This window comes from Lethenteron reissneri, chromosome 4 (assembly GCF_015708825.2).
Source record: "Lethenteron reissneri isolate LAM-NWPU_2019-01 chromosome 4, ASM1570882v1, whole genome shotgun sequence".
NCBI lineage: Eukaryota > Metazoa > Chordata > Hyperoartia > Petromyzontiformes > Petromyzontidae > Lethenteron > Lethenteron reissneri.
In genome coordinates, this window is record NC_083782.1 from 869,385 (window position 1) to 888,986 (window position 19,602).

General features: G+C 56.1%; 2 protein-coding genes across 6 annotated transcripts in view; one reads left to right on the forward strand and one right to left on the reverse strand.

Annotated features, from left to right (window-relative positions):
- Nucleotides 1-214: 214 nt before the first annotated feature.
- Nucleotides 215-11,032, forward strand: LOC133350675 (potassium voltage-gated channel subfamily V member 2-like). The gene is made up of 4 exons (XM_061565297.1): nucleotides 215-713; nucleotides 4,837-5,753; nucleotides 8,935-9,246; nucleotides 10,784-11,032. The coding sequence occupies exons 1-4, from the start codon at nucleotides 308-310 to the stop codon at nucleotides 11,030-11,032; spliced, it is 1,884 nt and encodes a 627-aa protein (XP_061421281.1). The 5' UTR covers nucleotides 215-307.
- Nucleotides 11,033-12,371: 1,339 nt separating this feature from the next.
- The window catches only part of LOC133348822 (cAMP-specific 3',5'-cyclic phosphodiesterase 4B-like), a 285,363-nt gene continuing 278,132 nt past the window's right edge, over nucleotides 12,372-19,602 (reverse strand). For all 5 annotated transcript variants that reach the window (XM_061561864.1, XM_061561855.1, XM_061561891.1 and 2 more), the window contains one exon: nucleotides 12,372-19,521. In XM_061561864.1, coding sequence (XP_061417848.1) covers nucleotides 18,877-19,521 — 645 coding nt within the window. In that variant the 3' untranslated portion in view covers nucleotides 12,372-18,876. The remainder of the gene's footprint in view (nucleotides 19,522-19,602) is intronic.

Genomic DNA, 19,602 nt, shown 5'->3' on the forward strand with positions numbered 1-19,602 from the left:
CCAGTACAATTAACCGTTGTACAGATATCCTTCTCCCAGATATCTCCTGAAACATCGCTCTTCCTTAAATACTATTGCTGCACCAGCGTATACCCCCTTCATCCATCTCTCTTCAGCCACACGCGTTGCCCAAAGCACTCCCCGTCTCATCTGCCTCTCTCTGTCTGCCAATCGCCTCTCTCAACCCTCGGAGCCTCCGGCTGCTCCCCGCCTCGTCCCATCTCTCTGTCAGTCTCCCAGCCCCTCCGTCTCCGCGTCCGTCTGCGCCTTCCACGGCTGCCTCGTTCGTCGTCAGTCAGTGAGGGAGATGCTGAAGAGACGCTTCAGCGAGTTCGTCTTGGGCCGCCAGGAAGTCGTCACGGGCAAGTCCGACCTGCAGGCTGCCCGGGAGAGTTCCATCCGCCACTGGAGCTCGGCGCAGGAGCTTGCGTACTTGTGGTGCGACAGCAGCGACTCGGACGAGTCCCGCGATTCCCTCGAGTCCGTGCGCGCCGCCCACGCGGGACAGCCGCGCAGGAGCAGCTACTATTACGTCTCCGACGAGGATGATTGTGGTGGTGGTGGTCATAATGATGACGATGATGGTGGCGGGGGTGGTGGTGGTCATCATCGTCGTCATCGCGAGCACGGGACTGACTCCGAAGATGATGGTGAAGGTCATGGCCACCATCACGGTCATTGTCATCATGAGCTCCAAGACGCTGGGAGAGAAGGTGAGACTTGGGATCAGGGCCGGTGCTGGCGTGTGCCCTGCACATCGGCACCAGCGAATGTCCCGTTGGCACCACCCAGGTTCCCTCTCCTCCTGAGTGACGTCTCACTCTCACGAGGGGAGCAGGCGACAGGCCTGCCTCGGAGAGTCAAAACAACCGAAAGCGATTCCCCTGCTCAAATGAGTATCGAGGCATTGGTGCTCAGCTTCCGTTCATAGCCCTGAGCCAGTGGTGGGATTTCCACATTCATATGGTAGGAGCGAGTATCCCCATAGCATTACTGATGACTTCCCCGACGACTGGTTCTTTCTGCTCTGAATTATATTTGCTCATTGCTACACAGTACGTATTTTGTTTCTTTACGTTTTTGCTTTTGTCATTTCGTGACCCAGGTCACTCATTCAAGTGCGACTCATCCAAGTCTCTTGAGATCTCACAGGCTGGTTAAACAAAATCAATGTGGAACTTGACTTCAATTGATTAATAATGGTGCGTTGTAAATAAGTATTGTTATATCAGATTGTACTCGTAAGCCTTGGCGGTGCGTGGTGGTGCGTGGTGGTGCGTGGTGTGCATGGTGGTGCTTGGCGGTGCGTGGTGGTGCATGGTGGTGCTTGGCGGTGCGTGGTGGTGTGTGTTCTATGACCTCCTGTCACAGGTGCTAGCTAAAGTGGCCCCTCGAGATAGTCATTTTGTTGGATGACTTCAATGCCCGAGTTGGTCATGATGCTGGCACCTGGTCTGGAGTGATTGGAAGGCATGGGCCACCAGGACCTCCCGTGGAGCTGATCTGCCCACTGACCATCGACTTGTCATCTGTAAGATGCGCCTGCCATTCTTCCACTCCGGTGATGGGTGTACACCCAGGACCTCATTCAAACCCATAGTGGCATGGTCTCAGCTAGCTGATGAAAGTTGCAAGTGAGAATTTCATCATCGCTTACGGCTGGGGTTGGCATCGTCACCCACTCCTCCTGATGTCAAGGGGAAATGAGCGAGATTTAGGACTGTGGCTCATGCAGCTGCAAACGGTCCAGACCTCCCCAGATATCCTGGCTGACAGGAGGTGTTCAGGCTGGCTGAGAAAAAGTGACAGGCCCACTCTCATCGGCTACAGCATCCCACGTCAGAGAATGAGGATGCCTTCTCTCGGAGGTTCAGAAAGCCGTGAGGCGCTGCAAGGATGGGTGGTGGTCGCGAGTTGCTGAGGAGATGGAGTCTGCCTCAATGGCCCGCGATCACAAATCGCTCTTTAATTCCATCAAAGTAACCTGCAGCACCATACCTATTACCATCATCAGGGGAAAGAACGGTGATCCAATCTCCGACCCCCAGGAATAGGTTTGCAGATTTGCTGAGCATTTCTGTGAGGTCCTGGGGGAGGGGAAATCTCTCAGCCTGGAAAACAACATGGGACAAAGTGGGGATGACACTGCGGAGGCTGTGGTGCCTCAAATATTGGAAGAAGTCACCCCCTGTGAGTGGCTGGCTGAGGTGCCATCTGTTGAGGAAGTACTGAAGGCGATCCAGAGTCTGAGACCAGGAAAGGCACCTGGCAGAGATGATCTCCCAAGCGAAATGCTGAGGGAGGGTGGCGTTTGTGCACAGACTGCCCTACATGACATCATAACAACGTCTGGACCACTGGCCGGGTTCTGCCGGATTGGAAGGATGCCCTGGTGGTCCCCCTTTTTAAGAAGGCGGACCGCACAGACTGTAACAACTACAGGGGCATCTCATTCCTCAGTGTGCTGGGAAAGGTCCTTGCAAGGATTTTTCAACATCGCCTTGCTAGGTACGCTGAGGACAGGCTTGCAGAGCCCCAATGAGGTTTTGAAAAGGGCGGTCCTGCACAGATGCCATATTTTCTGTCCGTCTGCTACAGCAGAGATGTACGGAATTTCAACAAGACCTACATCTCTGCTTTATTGACCGGTCAAGGCCTACGATACCATCAGTAGGCCTGGGCTCTGGGTTGTTCTTCGTGCTTTCGGAGTCCCTGACTCTCTGCTCACGATCATTAAGGTCCTTCATGATGGTGAGCGGGCCTGGGTAAAACTACGTGGCCGGGAGTCGGAGCCATTCCCTGTACACCTTGGTGTGCGACAGGGATATCCTCTGGCTCCCACATTATTTAACATTTATTTCAACCACGTAGTTCGTGAAGCCTTCAATTGCTGTACTGGAGGAATTTCCATCTGGTACAGATACAATGGGAGGCTGATCGATGCCCGGGTGTGGTCAAGGGATGGTTCCCTATTATGTATACCGTTGATCTGGTAATTGCTGCTCACTCAGAGGAGGAGTTGGAGGTGCTGCAGATGAACCTGGAACTTGCCACTAAGAGGTGGGGCCTTACCATCAGCGCCACCAAAACTAAGCACCTGCCTGGGTATTTTGTACCATTGGACAATCCACCCCCACAACTCCCAATTGGTGATGGGGCAGTTGTGGAAAGAGGAGAGAGCTTCCCATACCTGGGCAGTGTGCTCATGACCGGCTCCGGTTTGACAGCACAGGTATCACTCCGAATCAGTCGAGCGGAATTATATTTTCATTGGTTGTGTAACGCTGTGTGTAAGCTGCCTGGTCTGTCGCTCAGCACGAAGCTTCAGGTCTTCTCGGCCACAGTCATTCCCTCTCTTCTCTACGCTTGCAAAACGTGGACCCCCCTAGTGGAACAACTTCGCCGGTTAGAAACATTTAGGCTGGCCTGCCTACGATCCAACCTGGGTTTAACCAGGCTGGATTGTGTGATGAGCTCACAAATCCTTGAAAGATCTGGATAAAGTCCCACCGGTGAGCTCCTCCGACAGGCAAGGCTGCGTTGTCTGGGTCGTGTAGCCCGCATGCCCAGCCACCGCATGCCTAAACAGTTTTTGTTTGGCCGGATCGAGGGGGCTAAACGGGCGCGGCACGGGCTAGAGAAGAGATAGAGTGATGTGGTACAGGAGGATGTGGAACTGAGTGGACTTGCCGATGACTGGTACCAGCGGTATCAAGATCGTTCTCTGTGGAGGAGGCTCGTGAAGGACGCTCCTGGGCAGTTGGAGGCAGTCGCACTCCTACAACAATGGAGGGCAGAGTAGCGACGCTCACAACAGCGAGCAAAGCGCCGGGTGGCTAAAGCACAGCAAGTTGGCACAGTAGGGAGCACAGGTGGTGCATCAGCCAGTCTTCTCAGTAAGTCGACCCGTGGCACCTGCTGGGTCTGTCCCGTGACCTGCCAGCTGGCCTTCGACACTTCACGTGGCCTCAACGTGCACATAGCCTGGCACAAGTGTCGTGGAGACGTCACCGCCACTTAGTGACGAATGGCGGTTGTTATGGTGGTGCATGGTGGTGCGTGGTGGCGCGTGGTGGCGCGTGATGCGTGGTGGTGCGTGGTGTGCTTGGTGTGCGTGGTGGTGCGTGGTGGTGCTTGGTGGTGCTTGGTGGTGCGCGGTGGTCGTAGTGGTGCGTGGTGGTGCGTGGTGGTGCATGGTGGTGCATAGTGGTGCTTGGTGGTCGTGGTGCTTGGTGGTCCGTGGTGGTCGTAGTGGTGCGTGGTGGTGCGTGGTGTGCATGGTTGTGCGTGGTGGTGCTTGGTGGTGCGTGGTGGTGCGTGGTGTGCGTGGTGGTGCGTGGTGGTGCGTGGTGTGCGTAGTGGTGGTCGTGGTGGTTCGTGGTGGCGCGTGGTGGCGCGTGGTGGTGCTTGGTGGCGCGTGGTGTGCGTGATGCGTGGTGCGTGGTGGAGCATGGTGGTGCTTGGTGTGCATGGTGGTGCGTGGTGGCGCGTGGTGGCGCGTGGTGGTGCTTGGTGGTGCGTGGGGTGCGTAGTGGTGCGTGGTGGTGCTTGGTGTGCATGGTGGTGCGTGGTAGCGCGTGGTGGCGCGTGGTAGTGCTTGGTGTGCGTGGTGGTGTGTGGTGGTGCGTGGTGGTGCTTGGTGGTGAGTGGCTACAAGCCAGTGCTGTGGACGTGGGGGCTGGTGGGCTGCATGAAGATCACGGGTTGGACATCCGCAGGGCTTTTTCCTACTTTAACGTGAGCATCGTGCAACCACACAGCACGGCCCTCTGATGAGTCCCGAGACGTGGCAAGACTTATTCGCATTAAGTGCTGTATTATCATGACCCACCCTAGACGGCAGCGGAGATGAAACCCGAGGAGGTGGGAGTGGCAGAAGCAGCAGCAGCAGGAGCGTCACTTACGACGGCGGCGCCCTTCCCAGGAGGCGCACCGCGGACGTGAGCGCGCCCCCGGCTCCCGACGCGTGCAGGGGGCCCGGTGGGAGGCTGCTCCGCATCAACGTGGGAGGGAAGCGATTTCGCATTCCCAGGCACGCGGTGACCAAGTACCCGAGGACCAGGCTGGGCCGCTTGGCCGGCCACACGGAGCAGGAGAGGCGCCTGGACCTGTGCGACGACTTCTCACCGAGCCGGCGCGAGTACTTCTTCGACCGCGACCCGCTGGCGTTCGCGCACGTCTTCAACTGGTACAGCGCCGGCACGCTGTGGGTGCGCGACTCGCTGTGCCCGCGCAACTTCATCGAGGAGCTCGAGTACTGGGGCGTCAGGCCCCGTCACGCCAAGCTCTGCTGCAGAATCCTCTTCGAGGAGCGGCAGGACGAGATCTCGGACTTCCTCAAGGTCCAGCGAGAGCTCGAGGACGAGCTGGAGAGCGAGACGAGCGACGATTGCTTCGACGGGATGCGCATGGGCGAGGTGCGCCGCGGCCTCTGGACCCTCACGGAGAAGCCCTTGTCTTCCTTCGCCTCCAAGCTCGTGTCCGTCACGTCCACCCTGTTCCTGCTGCTGTCCATCGCGGCGATGACCCTGAACACGATGAGCGACGGACTGTTCGGAAGCGGAGCTGGCGGCGCGGCTGCGGCGGCGTGGGGCAACCATCCCACGCCGCTCGACCACGTGGAGACCGTGTGCATCGCCTTCTTCACCGCCGAGTATCTGCTGCGGCTGCTCTGCACGCCCAACCTCAGGCGCTTCATGCGCAGCGTCCTCAATGCCGTCGACGTCATCGCCATCATCCCCTTCTACATCCAGGTGAGTGTCGCCAGGCCCGTCGTCTCGTTGGCAGTCGCATCGGCACCTTTAATGAGGGCCACCGGATCGGACCGCGATTTTCGAATGGCAATTTTGTCGACAAAAACATTAATTAAACGGTTGCATTCATCCACTTCGTACGCCAATTCTGCCCCCCCCCCCCCCATTTTTCTCATGGTGCGTGGCAGCACATGCAAGCGCTACGTTTGAGCCTGCGAGCGGATTGCAATGATTGGGCTTTCGTAACCTCAATGGGGGTGCCACGTCAACAGTTGTCACCCTCCCGGGTAACAACAACTGTCCTACCCTCCCGGCCTGCGCAAGCTCTGAGCTCGTGCAGGAGACGTGAGATTGACGGATCACCCACTGGAGACTTGACCGCACGCACGCAAAATTCAAATGTCCTGAGCTTCGCGAGTGCAGTGCGCCGCGCTATTAATCCGGCCGCCCGAGTTCGATTCCCGCTCTCGCCCAACAACACCAGCGACGATTATCTGAATCCATCACGGCTCCTACTCTCGGTCGACTCAGCTTCAAATGAGTACCTGGCGCAGTGTGTAAACATCGCTAGCACTGGGGAGACAAAGGCGGCCGGGCGTGGTGCTGGCCACCCACCCCTAGTGTGCTGTACCGGCCTTCATAGGTGCTCGCTAACAGCACTTGCCTTATCAATCACATGGTCATGCTCATAATAATAATCACCAGCCATGATTCTATCCACTGCTGGATTAAGGCCTTCCAAAGCCACCACCATAGGTAAAAGCATCATCACGATGCTGTACAATTGGGTGGATGTGATCTCTTCCTGGGGGGCACGTGGGTTGGAATACTACAGAGCAGAGAGGGAACCGACCAAACAATGTCGAAGATGTAACAACACACGGGTGTGCAGCGTTTCACGTACAAAAGCTCCCAGCCTTGTCCACACCACCAGCTCAACAGTGCTGAACGTGTGGCCACGTCGTTTAGAACCACCACCTCAAAGAGTTGAGAGAATGTGATGATCCCAACAAGCCACACATTTAGTTCGAATGAGCTGGTGGTCTAGATATAAGGGTTAGGATTATTGAGTGCATTGTTCAATCGACTTTGTTTCCAGCATGAATTCAAGTTTCCATTGCGATGAGTTTTCTCGTCATTCACAGAACCCAATTTCAAACTAAAGACCGTGTCCTGGCGTGAAGCAGAGAATGCTGCTCAAGACCGTCCGGCATGGCGTAGGCTTGTTGCGGCCTTATGCTCCACAGGGGGCGAAGAGGAGTAAGATAAGAAGACGGAATCTAATTAAACATTCTAAGGAGCAGAATACTGAAAAAGTCGTGAGGCTTTCCTTGGTTAATGCTATTAGCTTGCTGCACTTGATCGGGTGGCTAAACCGGATCCACGCTCTGGACCTTGACATTGCTTTGACACATCTGGGAATTAGCCGAATTAGCCTCCAGACAGCTGGCCACACCAAGTTCAGTTTCTGTTGTAATGATAAATTATATATTTGTATTTACTCTGGAAAGCCACGTCGAGTCTGAACACTCCCTTTCAGAGGAAACCCACGCAGGACAGGGGGAGAACATACACACGCTCTCACAGAAAGGCGCCCGATTCGGGAATCGAACCCAGGTCCTGCTTGCTGTGAGGCACGAGTGTTACCACTGCGCCCACTCTTGATTAGCTAACTTCCAGAATTAGTTCGACACGCGGCACACACTCTGAGCAGGGCATTTAAGAGGTGCGACCCTGGTGCGGATACAAAAGGGCTACTTAAGTCACTTCAAATGGAGTCGCGTGATGTCATCTTGTGAAGCTGTTCCCGGACAGTTCGGAAGGGAAAGGAGTTCTTGTCCAGACAAGATCCTGAGAGCACAATTGGAATATAATTGGAAATACAAAAAACAGCATCGACCAAACCAACCAAACCAACCTCTCTCTCCAGTGCAGTATCATTTTAAGGCTCTGGCTACAAATATGAATGTTTGCGGTTTGCATCCCGCAGTCCACCCTGGTTAATACTTCAAGTATATTAACCGTAAAATGACAGATGCGCCGTTTGCTTCACAGTGGACGTTAACGATCCTGTGACGTCGTTTTAATATCAGTAGGGCAATTGTGTGCTGGTCGTCGCGGTCAAAATTTGCCCCTACTGGCAGACAAATACTGGCAGACGAATACTGACTTGCAGGTCTGTGCTCAGTCAGCTTGTGTCGCACAGGGGCAGCTGCCATAAAGCCATAAAGGGGTCCCCCCCCACCCCGCCCCCCCACGAGACAAAACAACTAACACTAACCTCCGAGATGTTTCGTTACGGTATTGAACGCAAGTATCGTCATTACATGATAACCGCCATTGATTTTGTGGGCAATCATAGCAACATCGTCCGACCGGTGACGCCCATGTGTGGACAGAGGGCCCCGACGCGGCCGGTTTTTGGCGCTCACGACCGCCAGCCGCACACCGCCACTCTGAACAACCCACACAGAACCGTGGGACATCCTCACGGCTCAATGCCCGATTCACAAATACGGGGGAGGCGGCATCACAGCGATACACCGCTACGCTACTCTTGACGAAATTACCAAGCTCAACCACCTCCGTGTAAAATGAGAGCTGCCGCTCTGCATCAACGAGTGGCATGGGGGCAGTGAACCGTCGTCCGATGTTCGCCACAGACACGGCCCGAGTTCCAGGCACGGCCAAGAGGGCTCCAACCGGAATAGAACCGTTGTAACAGAAACTCAAACATAGCCGGAGTGAATGATGAGTATAATAGCCGGGTGGTGGCTACGCTGCTCGTGGTCTCTGTGATCGAGTGCTTTGTATGCAGCGAGGGTTGGTGGATCACCGTACAAATGTCGTGAAACTCCCTTCCTGTGGGCGTCAAGGTGCCATGCCCTGGCTCGCCAGGAGACGGCAGTGCAGATGTTCCATCTGTATGTATAATTGGCCGATACAACTTCATATATAGAGGACCACAGAGCTGGGGGTGTAGAACTTGTCGCCGGCTCACTAAATGGTTTCTGCTACCTTCCCGCTTGCTTGTGGCTCCTTCTCTTTGCGCCTCCGAGTCGTCCTCCCTCCCTCTCTCTCGTCGAGAGCGAGCGGATGCTGCGCATTGCGAGTTTGAGACCTCACGGCTATCGCTGTGGTGGTGGTGGTGACCACGGCGCTGGGACGGTGCGCGCGGCAGGTGATGTTCGAGCAGGTGGTGAGCGACCGCTTCGACGTGGAGGTGCGCACCGTGGAGAAGGTCGGCAAGCTGGGCCAGGTGCTGCGCATCATGAGGCTCATGCGCATCTTCCGCATCCTCAAGCTGGCGCGCCACTCAACGGGGATGCGAGCGTTCGGTTTCACGCTGCGCCAGTGCTACCACCAGGTCGGCTGCCTCTTCCTCTTCATCGCCATCGGCATCTTCATCTTCTCGGCGCTGGTGCACTCGGCAGAGCACGACTCGCCCGGCACCAACTTCACCAGCATCCCCGGCTCGTGGTGGTGGGCCGCGGTGAGACAAAGATCCCCCTTATAGCCTTTAACAGGCTGTTGAGGCAAGTGCGGTTAGCGAGCACCAATGAAGGCCGGGACGGTAACACGAGAGGGTGGGTGACCAGCACCACGCCCGACCGCCTTTGTCTCCCCAGTGGTAATGTTTACACATCGCACCAGGTACTCATTTGAGGCGGAGTCTACCTAGGGGAGGCACAGGACCGGTTCAGATAATCGTCATCGGTGCTTGCCATGGGCGGGAATCGCCGGGTTTGTATCATGGCACGCCAACCGCTAGACAGACCCCAGGGAGAGGAGAGAGCGCCCGCAAAAAAAAACCACGCTGGCCAACGTCAGCCCAACGTTGGCACGTGGTCCAACGTTCCAAGACGACTGGGAGGAGAGCCCTGAGATTGATAGACAAACGGAAGGCGGTGGTGGTGGACCCCCCCCCGCCCCCGCCCGGCGCCCCGAATCGCGAAGGGTCACCGCGATTCAGGGTCACAAAGTCACGTGACGGGCCACCGTCTTCACGTCGCGGTGAATGCCCGCGCCTCCAGTGGCTGCAGGAGCCACGCGAGCCAAATACAACGGCAAGGCGCAACAGACGATGAAACGCCTATCCCGAAGTACGCGGTGCGGTGCGGTGTGCGTGTCGCGGGGTTTAAGAATGGATGTGAATCGCCGCGTTGTCCACCCCGAGTATTGTGCGTGTTAACAGGCTTTTGAACACATGTTATGTTAAATTTGGGTTAACTGCTGGTTCAATACGGATGCATATAGGTCAGTTCTGGTTAATCAATTGCATCAAACCAGTAAAATTTTTGAGCGCATCGGCCTTTCATCCAGCTTCTCACGATGTGCTTAGAAGACGCATGGAGACACACAGCGGACATACGGAGACACACTGAGACACTGAGACACACAGCGACACTGAGACACACTGAGACACACGGCTACACACCTGTTATTTTAATATACGATACCAGGTATCAGGCGTTTGGTATTCAGGGACTCTGCCCGCAGAGCGCCACATGACAGACGCGTCCGCCATGCAACTACAACCAACACAGCAGGCGCTCGGACGCACCAGACACTAATCGTGTCAACCTGCAACACCGCAGCGAGAAAGGGAGCAGTGACCAGAGAAGCGGGCCGGCGCCAACAAATTGCCCAAGCTCTGATTTCCTCGATTTGTTTTCAGCCGATTCGTGAGAGGGTTTATGCGTGCGGGAGCAAACCCGAGGCACGCGGAGCCAACTGGCGCGTGCCAGCACACAGCCAGCCCTCGTGTGCCCCGCACAGAAGGGGCAGACGACATCAGACGACATCAGTCCGCTCTTGTGCTGCGCCGGCAAAGGGAGTTGCGCGACATTTGCTGCCTCCACAACGGCGCCGGAGTAGGGGGCGAGGCGCGCAGTAGCCACCACCGCCTTCCTGGCCGAGCAAGCGTCGTGGGAAGCCCAGGTCAGGGTCAGATTCCGACGCGTCTCTGGCGAGCGCTGCGACCGCGTCTCCGACCCCCCCTTCTCCTCCTCCACCCCCGCGGGGCGCAGGTGAGCATCTCGCAAGTGGGCTACGGCGATATCTACCCGGAGACAGTGCTGGGCCAGGCGTTCGCCTTCTGCTGCATCTCGTTCGGCATCATCCTCAACAGCCTGCCCATCTCCATCCTGTACAACAAGTTCTCGGGCTACTACAACAAGCTCAAGGAGCACGAGTGCACATCGCGGCCGCGGCAGCGGGGCCGCCTCGACATCAGCAGCCGCGCCTACCGCAAGCTGTCGCGCGTGCTCAGCATCTGAGCTCCCCTACCCTGTACCCCCCTACCCTGTGCCCCCTACCCTGTGTCCCCCTACCCTGTACCCCCCTACCCTGTGCCCCCCTACCCTGTACCCCCCTACCCTGTGCCCCCCTACCCTGTACCCCCCTACCCTGTACCCCCCTACCCTGTGCCCCCTACCCTGTACCCCCTACCCTGTGCCCCCCTACCCTACTCCCCCCTACCCTGTGCCCCCCTACCCTGTGCCCCCCCGGGCCCCGCCTCCCCTGTCCCCCCCGCGCAGTCACAGCCCTCGTGGCCGCGCTTCTCAAGAGGTGTACGGCCTACGCAGAGCACCGCGTGCGTTGTGCGATTGGAAGTCAAATTTGACCGACATTGACAACCCTCTTCCCAACTCCCAATCCTCCACCATTCGTTGCCCTATGCGGAGACTCGCCCACCCCACCGCCATAGCAATGTGCAATTCCCACTGTTGGCTCAGGGCTGTAAACAGGAGACGAGCACCGCCTAGGAAGCTCGTTTGAGCCGGATAGAGATGATGCCTCTGAGCCAACTCCCGGTTCTATCCCCCAGCTTTAGCCGTCCGGACCTCGGCCTGGACAGCCCTGAGGACACCGCTGCCACAATCTGCTAACGTGGTTCTCGATCCCACGGGGGGGGGGGGGGGGGGGGTTGAGCTGACCCCTGACCGGGAGTTCAACTCGAGTGTTTTTTTATTTATTTTGCCAGGTAAGGCCCACTACTGAGCTACACAGCTCTTTTTCAGAAGCGACCTGGCCACGAATGAAAGCTCAACAAAGTGGTGGCTTATCACGTGGACATTTATAGCAGCAGCCAAATTCTCCAAACGTACTGTGACGTTGATTCTAAATGTGGAGAGAAACCGGAGAACTGGAGAAAAATCCACGTGACCACGGGGGGGGGGGGGGGGGGGGGAGAGAGACAGCAAACTCCAAATTTACAGGAGTCAGGGTCGGGATCCAACCCACGACCTCCTGCATACCAGGCGAGGTAGTTAACATCTCCTAGCCACCGTGGCGCCCCTCTCGCCACCGTGACGAGTCGGAGCCGAGGAGTCGATCGGAGCCGCACGTCGGGAGGGCGGTGGTGCGGTTACGCTGGTGGTGATGGCAGCGCCAATTGCCGGTGCATTTCATCATGAAACACGTTGGCATGGACACCGTGGGTCCGCACCGGTTTAATTGTGTGAAGGGTGGGAGACGGCGAGTGTGGGCCGTCCCGTCACGTTTGACCGTGATGAGTCGATGGCACAACGCGCGGCTCGCACAGCGACGCGTCGCCCGGGTCCGACTGCCCCCGTTGCGTCGGCCCGGCAAAATAAACGGGACGTGACCACTGCGATGTCGTAGGGTTTTTATAAATTCTCAAAGAGCTCGAGTGGATCAATAGGCAAAGTGTACGCAGGTCAGAGCTGGTAAAAACATATTTAAATATGCGGATGGAATACAAACACTTGTCAATTATTCAAATACTCCATTGCTGTTGAATAATATTTCTCATAGACATGCTCAATCATTACGCAACATTCCTCACACTTTAGAGCCGTCGCCATCATCCTCGTGCGCCGTGCCGAAGGCTCGTGGTTGAAGAGCGCACGGCATATGCGTGGCTGCGAGCGCGGCGACACGTCGTGTGCTCCCGACAAGTTTCCCCCTCTTTGCCGATTGTAAGAGAGAGACAGAGAGATAGACAGAGAGAGAGACAGAGACAGAGAGAGAGACAGCGAGAGAGCGAGAGACAGAGAGAGAGACAGAGAGAGAGACAGAGAGAGACAGCGTGAGAGAGAGAGTGAGAGACAGCGAGAGAGAGCGAGAGACAGATTTTCGAACGGCTATTTCGCAGAGGAGAGAGTGGCGGCGTTTCCTCTCGCTGGAGGCAGGCCTTCATGTCCGTCAGCCCATCGAGAGCACCGCGATCGGAGGAGCGGAGTGCTCACGGACGGCAAGTGTCGGGCACAGATTCGGTCTCTGAAACGCCAGCGACACTCCCTGCGGGGGGACTGTAGAGGGCCACGTGAGACGCTTCTCCCACCTCCCAGCTCAAGTTGCCGTGTGCCACGCAACTTAATTAGAGCCTCTAAATATGACGGGAAACCCCATTACAAGAGGAACGTGAGTGCAGACTTAACAACACACGCAGGTGTTCAGCAATGCATGTACAAAAAAACTATCAGCCTTATCCAGACCACCAGCTCAAAAGAACTGAGCGGGTGGCCACCTTGTCCTTTAGAACCACCGACTCGTAGAACATGTGTGGCCGTTCCAACTGGAGACCAGTGCTCCCTACTGGCCTATGGCCCTGGGAGCCCAATGGGGAACCCGTCTGTTTCACTGCCCCCCCATTGGGATGGCCACATTTTCTCAACTCTTTTGAGTCGGTGGCTCTATACGATAACACGGCCACGTGCTCAGTTATTTTGCGCTCGTGGTCTAGCCAAGGCCGAGGAGCTTATGTGCCGTACGCGCGCCACTGCGCACCTTGTGCGTGCCGTTACCCCTACCGTGGAACGAGTCGGATGTTGGATCTCTCGCAGCGGGCCGCTTCGCTACCGCAGGGCACAGAGAGAGGAAGTGGTGAGTCTCAACACGAAGTCCACCGTGGAACTGACATCATCGACGATCCTCTGACATCGTCAGCCACAAACTGCAGCCGTGGCGGCACCGTAACCAATCGCGGACAAAATCCAAGATCTGAAACATCACCGTTATTACACGGCCACGTCGTGCAGACACCTCTGCAGGTTCTCCTCTGGCGAAATTACGTTGGTAGAGATGCATCTGTAATTTTCTTAAGTGCCGTTATCAGGAATATACCCTCATTAGACCATTTCGAAGGCCAATGCAAATGTGTGCGTCCTGCCAAAACACCGCGTGTCCCTCTCCTCAAGCAGGGTAAACTAACCGCCCTTATCATTTAATAAATGCACTGAGGATGCAATAAATGAGTTCTGAATCAAAAGCTCTGCACGATGAGCACCGTCCGACGAGCGGCGCAGCGAAGAGGCCGCTGTACATCGCGTCGTTCACGGTGCCGGGGGGGCCGTTGCAGTAGATACAATTCCGTTTGGGAACACGGCGCGTTGCTCAACTTATTCAAATAAAAACACAGCCCCGTGCATTCCAACCGACTGAGTTGCGTCTCCTACTTCTCTAAGGGGAAGTTAAACGCGGCGAATCGTTATTGTGGCGTTTCCATCTCTCAGCGCACAACTCGCTCGAATTGCTCGACTCGCACGGGACGGCATCCGCGCGCAGCTCTCGGACTCTGCCCCAAGTGGTGGCCGCTGCCATGAGGACTCTGGGGTGGTGGCGTCAGACTGCGCACGCACGGGGACTCGCACACACACGCACTCACACACGCACGCACATGCTCGCACACATACATTCGCGCACACTCACGCGCACACGCACACTTATGCACGCATACATGCACACACGCACGCACTTGCAGAGACAGACAAAAACGCACGCAACAGATGGGACACGAATATAGGCAAACGAACTGAAAACGCTCTTGCACAAATCACGTGTGCACACCCAAACGGACACCGACAACTGCAGCCACACGCAGCTCACAGTCTCGCACGCACACGAGGAGCCCATGACACAGACTCGCGCTGACACCGCAGGTCTCTCCGTGTCGCCGGTAGACGTGGTAGGTGAAGTGCTGTAAGGCGGCGGGCGCACTGATGGGGTCAACAATAATTACTCCGCCTTTGTTTCCCCACGGTTTGATGGTACACTGCACCACTAATTTCAGACCGACTTGACAAAAGGGGGGCCGAGGCCAGGTTCCGAGATCACTTATCACTGCTGTTGTGCATGGGCAGTTTATGAACCTGGGTCACTGGGAGCACGGCACAGAACACTGCGCTCTCGTATCACCCCTTGCACACCCACTAACAAATACACACACGCGTACGTGCGCGCAGGCAACACACCCAAAACTCAGACAAAACCACCCCAGACACAAACCACCATCGCCACAGGTACGCACGCGCGTGCAATCACCTTTTCAACTCTCACTTGCATACACAACCACCGATACTCAAACCAGCGCCGACACGCTCCACAGTTACACGCGCGGTAACCGAACACCCAGCCAAACGGCACGGGGGGGGGCGGGGGGGCGTTCTGCCCACGGAAGACTCAATCTCGTTCTCGTAAGCGGTACCCTCTATCAGCCTCTTGAATTCCGCGACGCCTGCCCTGAGCGCTGCACACCGGGGAGGCCGGCTCCAGAGGCCACGTGCGACTCCGTTCCCACAAGCCCTGCGGCGAACCCGCACAGCCGCTTCTCCGAGCCGCCACACGGCAGCGTCGTGCGCTCCGACGACTCTCTCCGCCAACGTCATTTAAACCCTCCGATATTTTGTTCCTCGTGCCAGTGAATTTGTTGAGATTTGCATAAAATTTAGTTTCCGGGTTGTCAGCTACAGTTCTTGTTTGTTTTTGTTCCGAACTGCTTCCATTTCGGCTCCCGGTTTGTTTCCAGATGGTGGCAACCGCTCCACGGTTGTTTGGCCTAAGTCGTTGGAACATCGTCCGACAGCATGTTTGGGGGTCAGCCCTCTGGTGACCACGAGGCCGCCCGCGTCCCTTTGGGATCACGTCGCGTCGAATTCAATCTTTACACGACCACGGGGCTAAAGATTTACAATCCTGCGATGAACAGGATCGTTCGGAGGTGATGGTTTGGTCAAACATCTGCCCTAAGACCCTCCACCACCACCACCACTACCGGATCAACACAACCAGAACAACCTAAACTGTGACGTGGATGTGCGTTGAAACATGATCCAAATAACCATGAATCATTATTTTGGCAGCTGATTTCTAATTTTCGGTTGAATTAAACAACACCGGTCCCAGGTTTAGTGCCAATTATTAGAGTGACCCAGCCTCCTGTGCAAATCTCTCACAAGATTAACAATCAAATCATCAGAACAGCAGCCACTCGCGCCACAGAGCCAACCCAATCACCATGTCACGCCACGTCCACTTGAAGTACTGCACGTTGAGAGTGGCCTTCCCCGCACCATGTGGTGCAGTGAGACGCCAGGAATTCGGGACGTTTTCTTAACTTTTCAAACATTCAGACGGAGTCGGTATTTGTGCAGAGACTCGTGGAGAATGTTACTTCTGGTATCGCCAATTTCCAATGCGACATGACTATGACCCTGGCGTCGTCGATTATTTCACCAAACTGGAATAAATGCGAGTCGGGGCCCTTGCGTTCAAAGGAGGTTCGTGCTCATCTCCTGTGGTAGCTCAGAGCCAGTGGAGGGCATTCCACAAGCCTACGCCAAGGGACCAGATTGACTATTGCACAACTCCTGTTGACTTTTCCCCCCAACACCGGATGGCGCTGATGCTACGGGCCACACAGAGGGAGGTTATGGCGGCGGCGGTGGTGATGAGCCGACGAGGAGACCCTGTGGCGCTACCCACCGAGATGTCTCCCGGCATCATCAATTCTCTACTTAAACGGTGCTCCAACTCACAAGCTCCAAGTCAAAACATACTGTTTAAATGACCCCGATGTTCATTCTAATCTCAGTTTCTTGCTGATGACATTAATGTTAAGTGCCAAGGCGCTGGTACCTAACCAGTTTCTACATTGACCCCGAAAAGCCTTCGCGGAAATAACACTTGCTCTCAGCGGGGAACTCGTTTAGGATTGCTTGGTGAATTGTTTATGCGAGCACTTTTCGAATGTGGGAGCAAACCAGATGGCCCAAAGAAACCAATAGTTAGGACGGATTAAATATCAAATGGCACAGCAGTGAGCGAGCAAATTACTTGGTGTGCTGCGCCCGCAAGCACTGTCCTGCAGAGCCCACCAATGTGATGGCTCCATCTCTGTGCAACTCACCATCCCTACATCCGAGTGACTAGATCACAATGAGCACCATCGCCACAACTTCCACCACCACCACTACGACCTGGCTGAGACGACCTCACCTTCCTCGTGCCCGGTTTACCCGCCCAGGCGGACAAGAGCAGCAGGCCTGGGGGCAGGACTGCGACCCGGCCGCGGAGGAACGAAAGCAAAGCGTGCCGCAGGAATGGGGTGCGGGTCGGTCGCTACGCGTCATGCCCCGCGTTCGTTCAGCATGCGCAAGCCCCACCGTCGCGCTTCAGAGTTACACCGTGGTCGGCCAAAGAGCTCAGAGACGACCCAATCGCAGGGTCCCCCAGCACACGCCCTCGCATGCACCCACAGCTACAACAGGAAGCACTGGGAAAGTGACTACATCAGCACGGTTCACTGTGTCCACTCTCAAGAGGCTAACTCGTACCGTAGATACACGCTATGATAATCTATACAATACATATATAGTCTCTTTATATATATGTGTGTGTGCATGTTACCCTATTAAGTACTTTATGTATGTACCCTATGTACATTTTTGGAGTTTTTTTACGATACACAACAGCATTTAAATCTTTATTTAAATTATACGTTTAACATTAAAATAACATTAAAAAATATTAATTAGAAAATAACTAACGCGTGAAAATATGTCACGAGGCGTGTTCACCACGACCTCAAGTGACCTTTAACCCTCAGTGACCCTTTAACCTTGAGATTCAGGCAATCACAGTTTCTCTGTTCATCTCCTTCATTGAAATGAGATTAAGTTACGGAAGATAAAACATTTTACCATCGAACAAAATATTTCTGCAGGGTTAACATGTTAGGCAACTTATTAATATTATTATACCATATTCTATGCTCTTCTATAGTCATCGACTCACTTTGCACGCTCACCGGGGCTGGGTTATTATGAGGTGCGTTCACTGTGACAGTTATTCGTGCAAGTAGAGGAGTATTTATCGGTACACGAGTGCTCGCAAACACCTGGCTCTCATAAACCTAACACCCAGAAATATTTTGTTGTGTGGCGATGTTTCCGCTTCTTTTGATTTTCGTCTCCTCCGCTCCGCTGACGGGGCTCCGTGTGTGTTGCTGCCGGATTTGTGCGCTGCTTCCCTCAGGCTGGATTCTTTTTTTTTAAAGGTACAATGTCAGCGTTTGCTAGCGGTCTGCAAGACCAGGCCAAGGCAAGTGGAGGGCAGCGGTAAAACACTCTCCGGACCGTTAAGCGCCGCTTGCATCGATCGGACCCGTCTGCCGTACCTCAAATCGGTTGGGCCAATCCCGGGAGAGGCCAGAAGAGTATGCCGGCAGTAGCCCACGGATGGGCACCGCGGGCTCCCGTTTAGGCTAAATTGCAAGTGGGGTTCCTCGCTAGTCCAAAACTGGTGAGGCTGGTTTTGCGGAGGTGACGCCCGGCCCGTTGGCCGTGCGCGTGCGTCAGGCCGAGAAATGCTTTCCGCTGCTGCCACCCGCGTGAACGTGCTGCGCCAGGCAAACGCGGTGCTTGAAGGGAGGCCCATGGGAAAGGCGGGGGCGGGAGGCAGATCCAGCATTTTACGCGAGTCGTTCCGGTGGGGGGGGGGGGGGGAGTGGGAAGGAGTCGAGCAGAGCGCTCCGTGTTCCGCGTCGGTGGCAAGCGCCGATAGGGAGGTGCTCGACTCGTATTGCTGTGTGGCGCCCCATGGCCGCGCTGCATCCCGTGCGGTGAGGGTGAAGCGTTTGGATAGCGGCGCGGTCGCCACTCCCCCGTGCCGTTGCCTCGTCTCCCCCCCCCCCCCCCCGTACCCCTGCGTCGATGCGTTTTGCAGTTGCACCACGACAGAGTATCGTCTTAATTTATCCGTAACATTCACTGGGGGCAACATTTTTCCCAAAGTGCAAATGAAAAGCTCGTGGAAAAAAAGAAAATTTCACTATTATTTTTTCCGTAAAGTCTTGTGTTGCTCGGGCCGCATGCGGATTTCAGCCGTGGTTAAATGACCCATCGTCCGAATCCCCGAATCCCACGTCATGCGACTCAGAATCCTGCGCCCGTAACGTCCGTGCATCGTCGTCGTCGTCATCGTCGTCATCTTCGTTATCATCGCGGTAATTGTCATCCACTCTGGGAACCAGGGCAAGGCAATTTTCGTGTCCGCAGCCGTGCTCTCCATCACCGTAGCGACACCTTCGTCCGCTCTGCAGGCAGCAGCAGCCAACACCGCTGCCGACCAGTCGGCCGGCGTCGGGGTCGAAGGCCGACGGGCCCTTGGAACGCATGGCCGCGGGCCCCGCCTCGTCCTCCAGCGTGAGCTCGAAGTGGAAATGCGACTCGGGCGGGCGCAGGCCAGACGCGCCATGCGCATTGGCGGATCCGGCATCGGTGGCGTCAACGTCGGCGCCGCCGCTGCCGGCGTCTCCCCCGTGGCAGCCGGGAGACGGCGAGGGGCTCAGGCCGTGCGGCGTGGGCGTGCCCTCATCGGGCGGAGGCGACGGGCTGCTGGGGATGGTGCTCTGGTAGAAGTCGCGGTTCTCCTCTAGCGTGTCCAGCATCTCCTGGGCGTCAGGCTGCACCAGGTCGGCCCACGTCTCCCATAGCGGGTGCACGATGTAGTCGATGAAGCCCACCTGGCCGGGGTGGGGACGGCAGACAGGGTTAGAGAAGTGCGGGCAAGGGCACTGCGGTCTGCTGCGTGCGCAAGGCCGTGT

Bases quoted from the DNA above. Each gene is read 5' to 3' on its own strand.
- LOC133350675 (XM_061565297.1), top strand. From the start codon at position 308: ATGCTGAAGAGACGCTTCAGCGAGTTCGTCTTGGGCCGCCAGGAAGTC. The intron at 714-4,836 runs GTGAGACTTGGG...GACCCACCCTAG, and splicing joins CCAAGACGCTGGGAGAGAAG to ACGGCAGCGGAGATGAAACC. The intron at 5,754-8,934 runs GTGAGTGTCGCC...TGCGCGCGGCAG, and splicing joins TCATCCCCTTCTACATCCAG to GTGATGTTCGAGCAGGTGGT.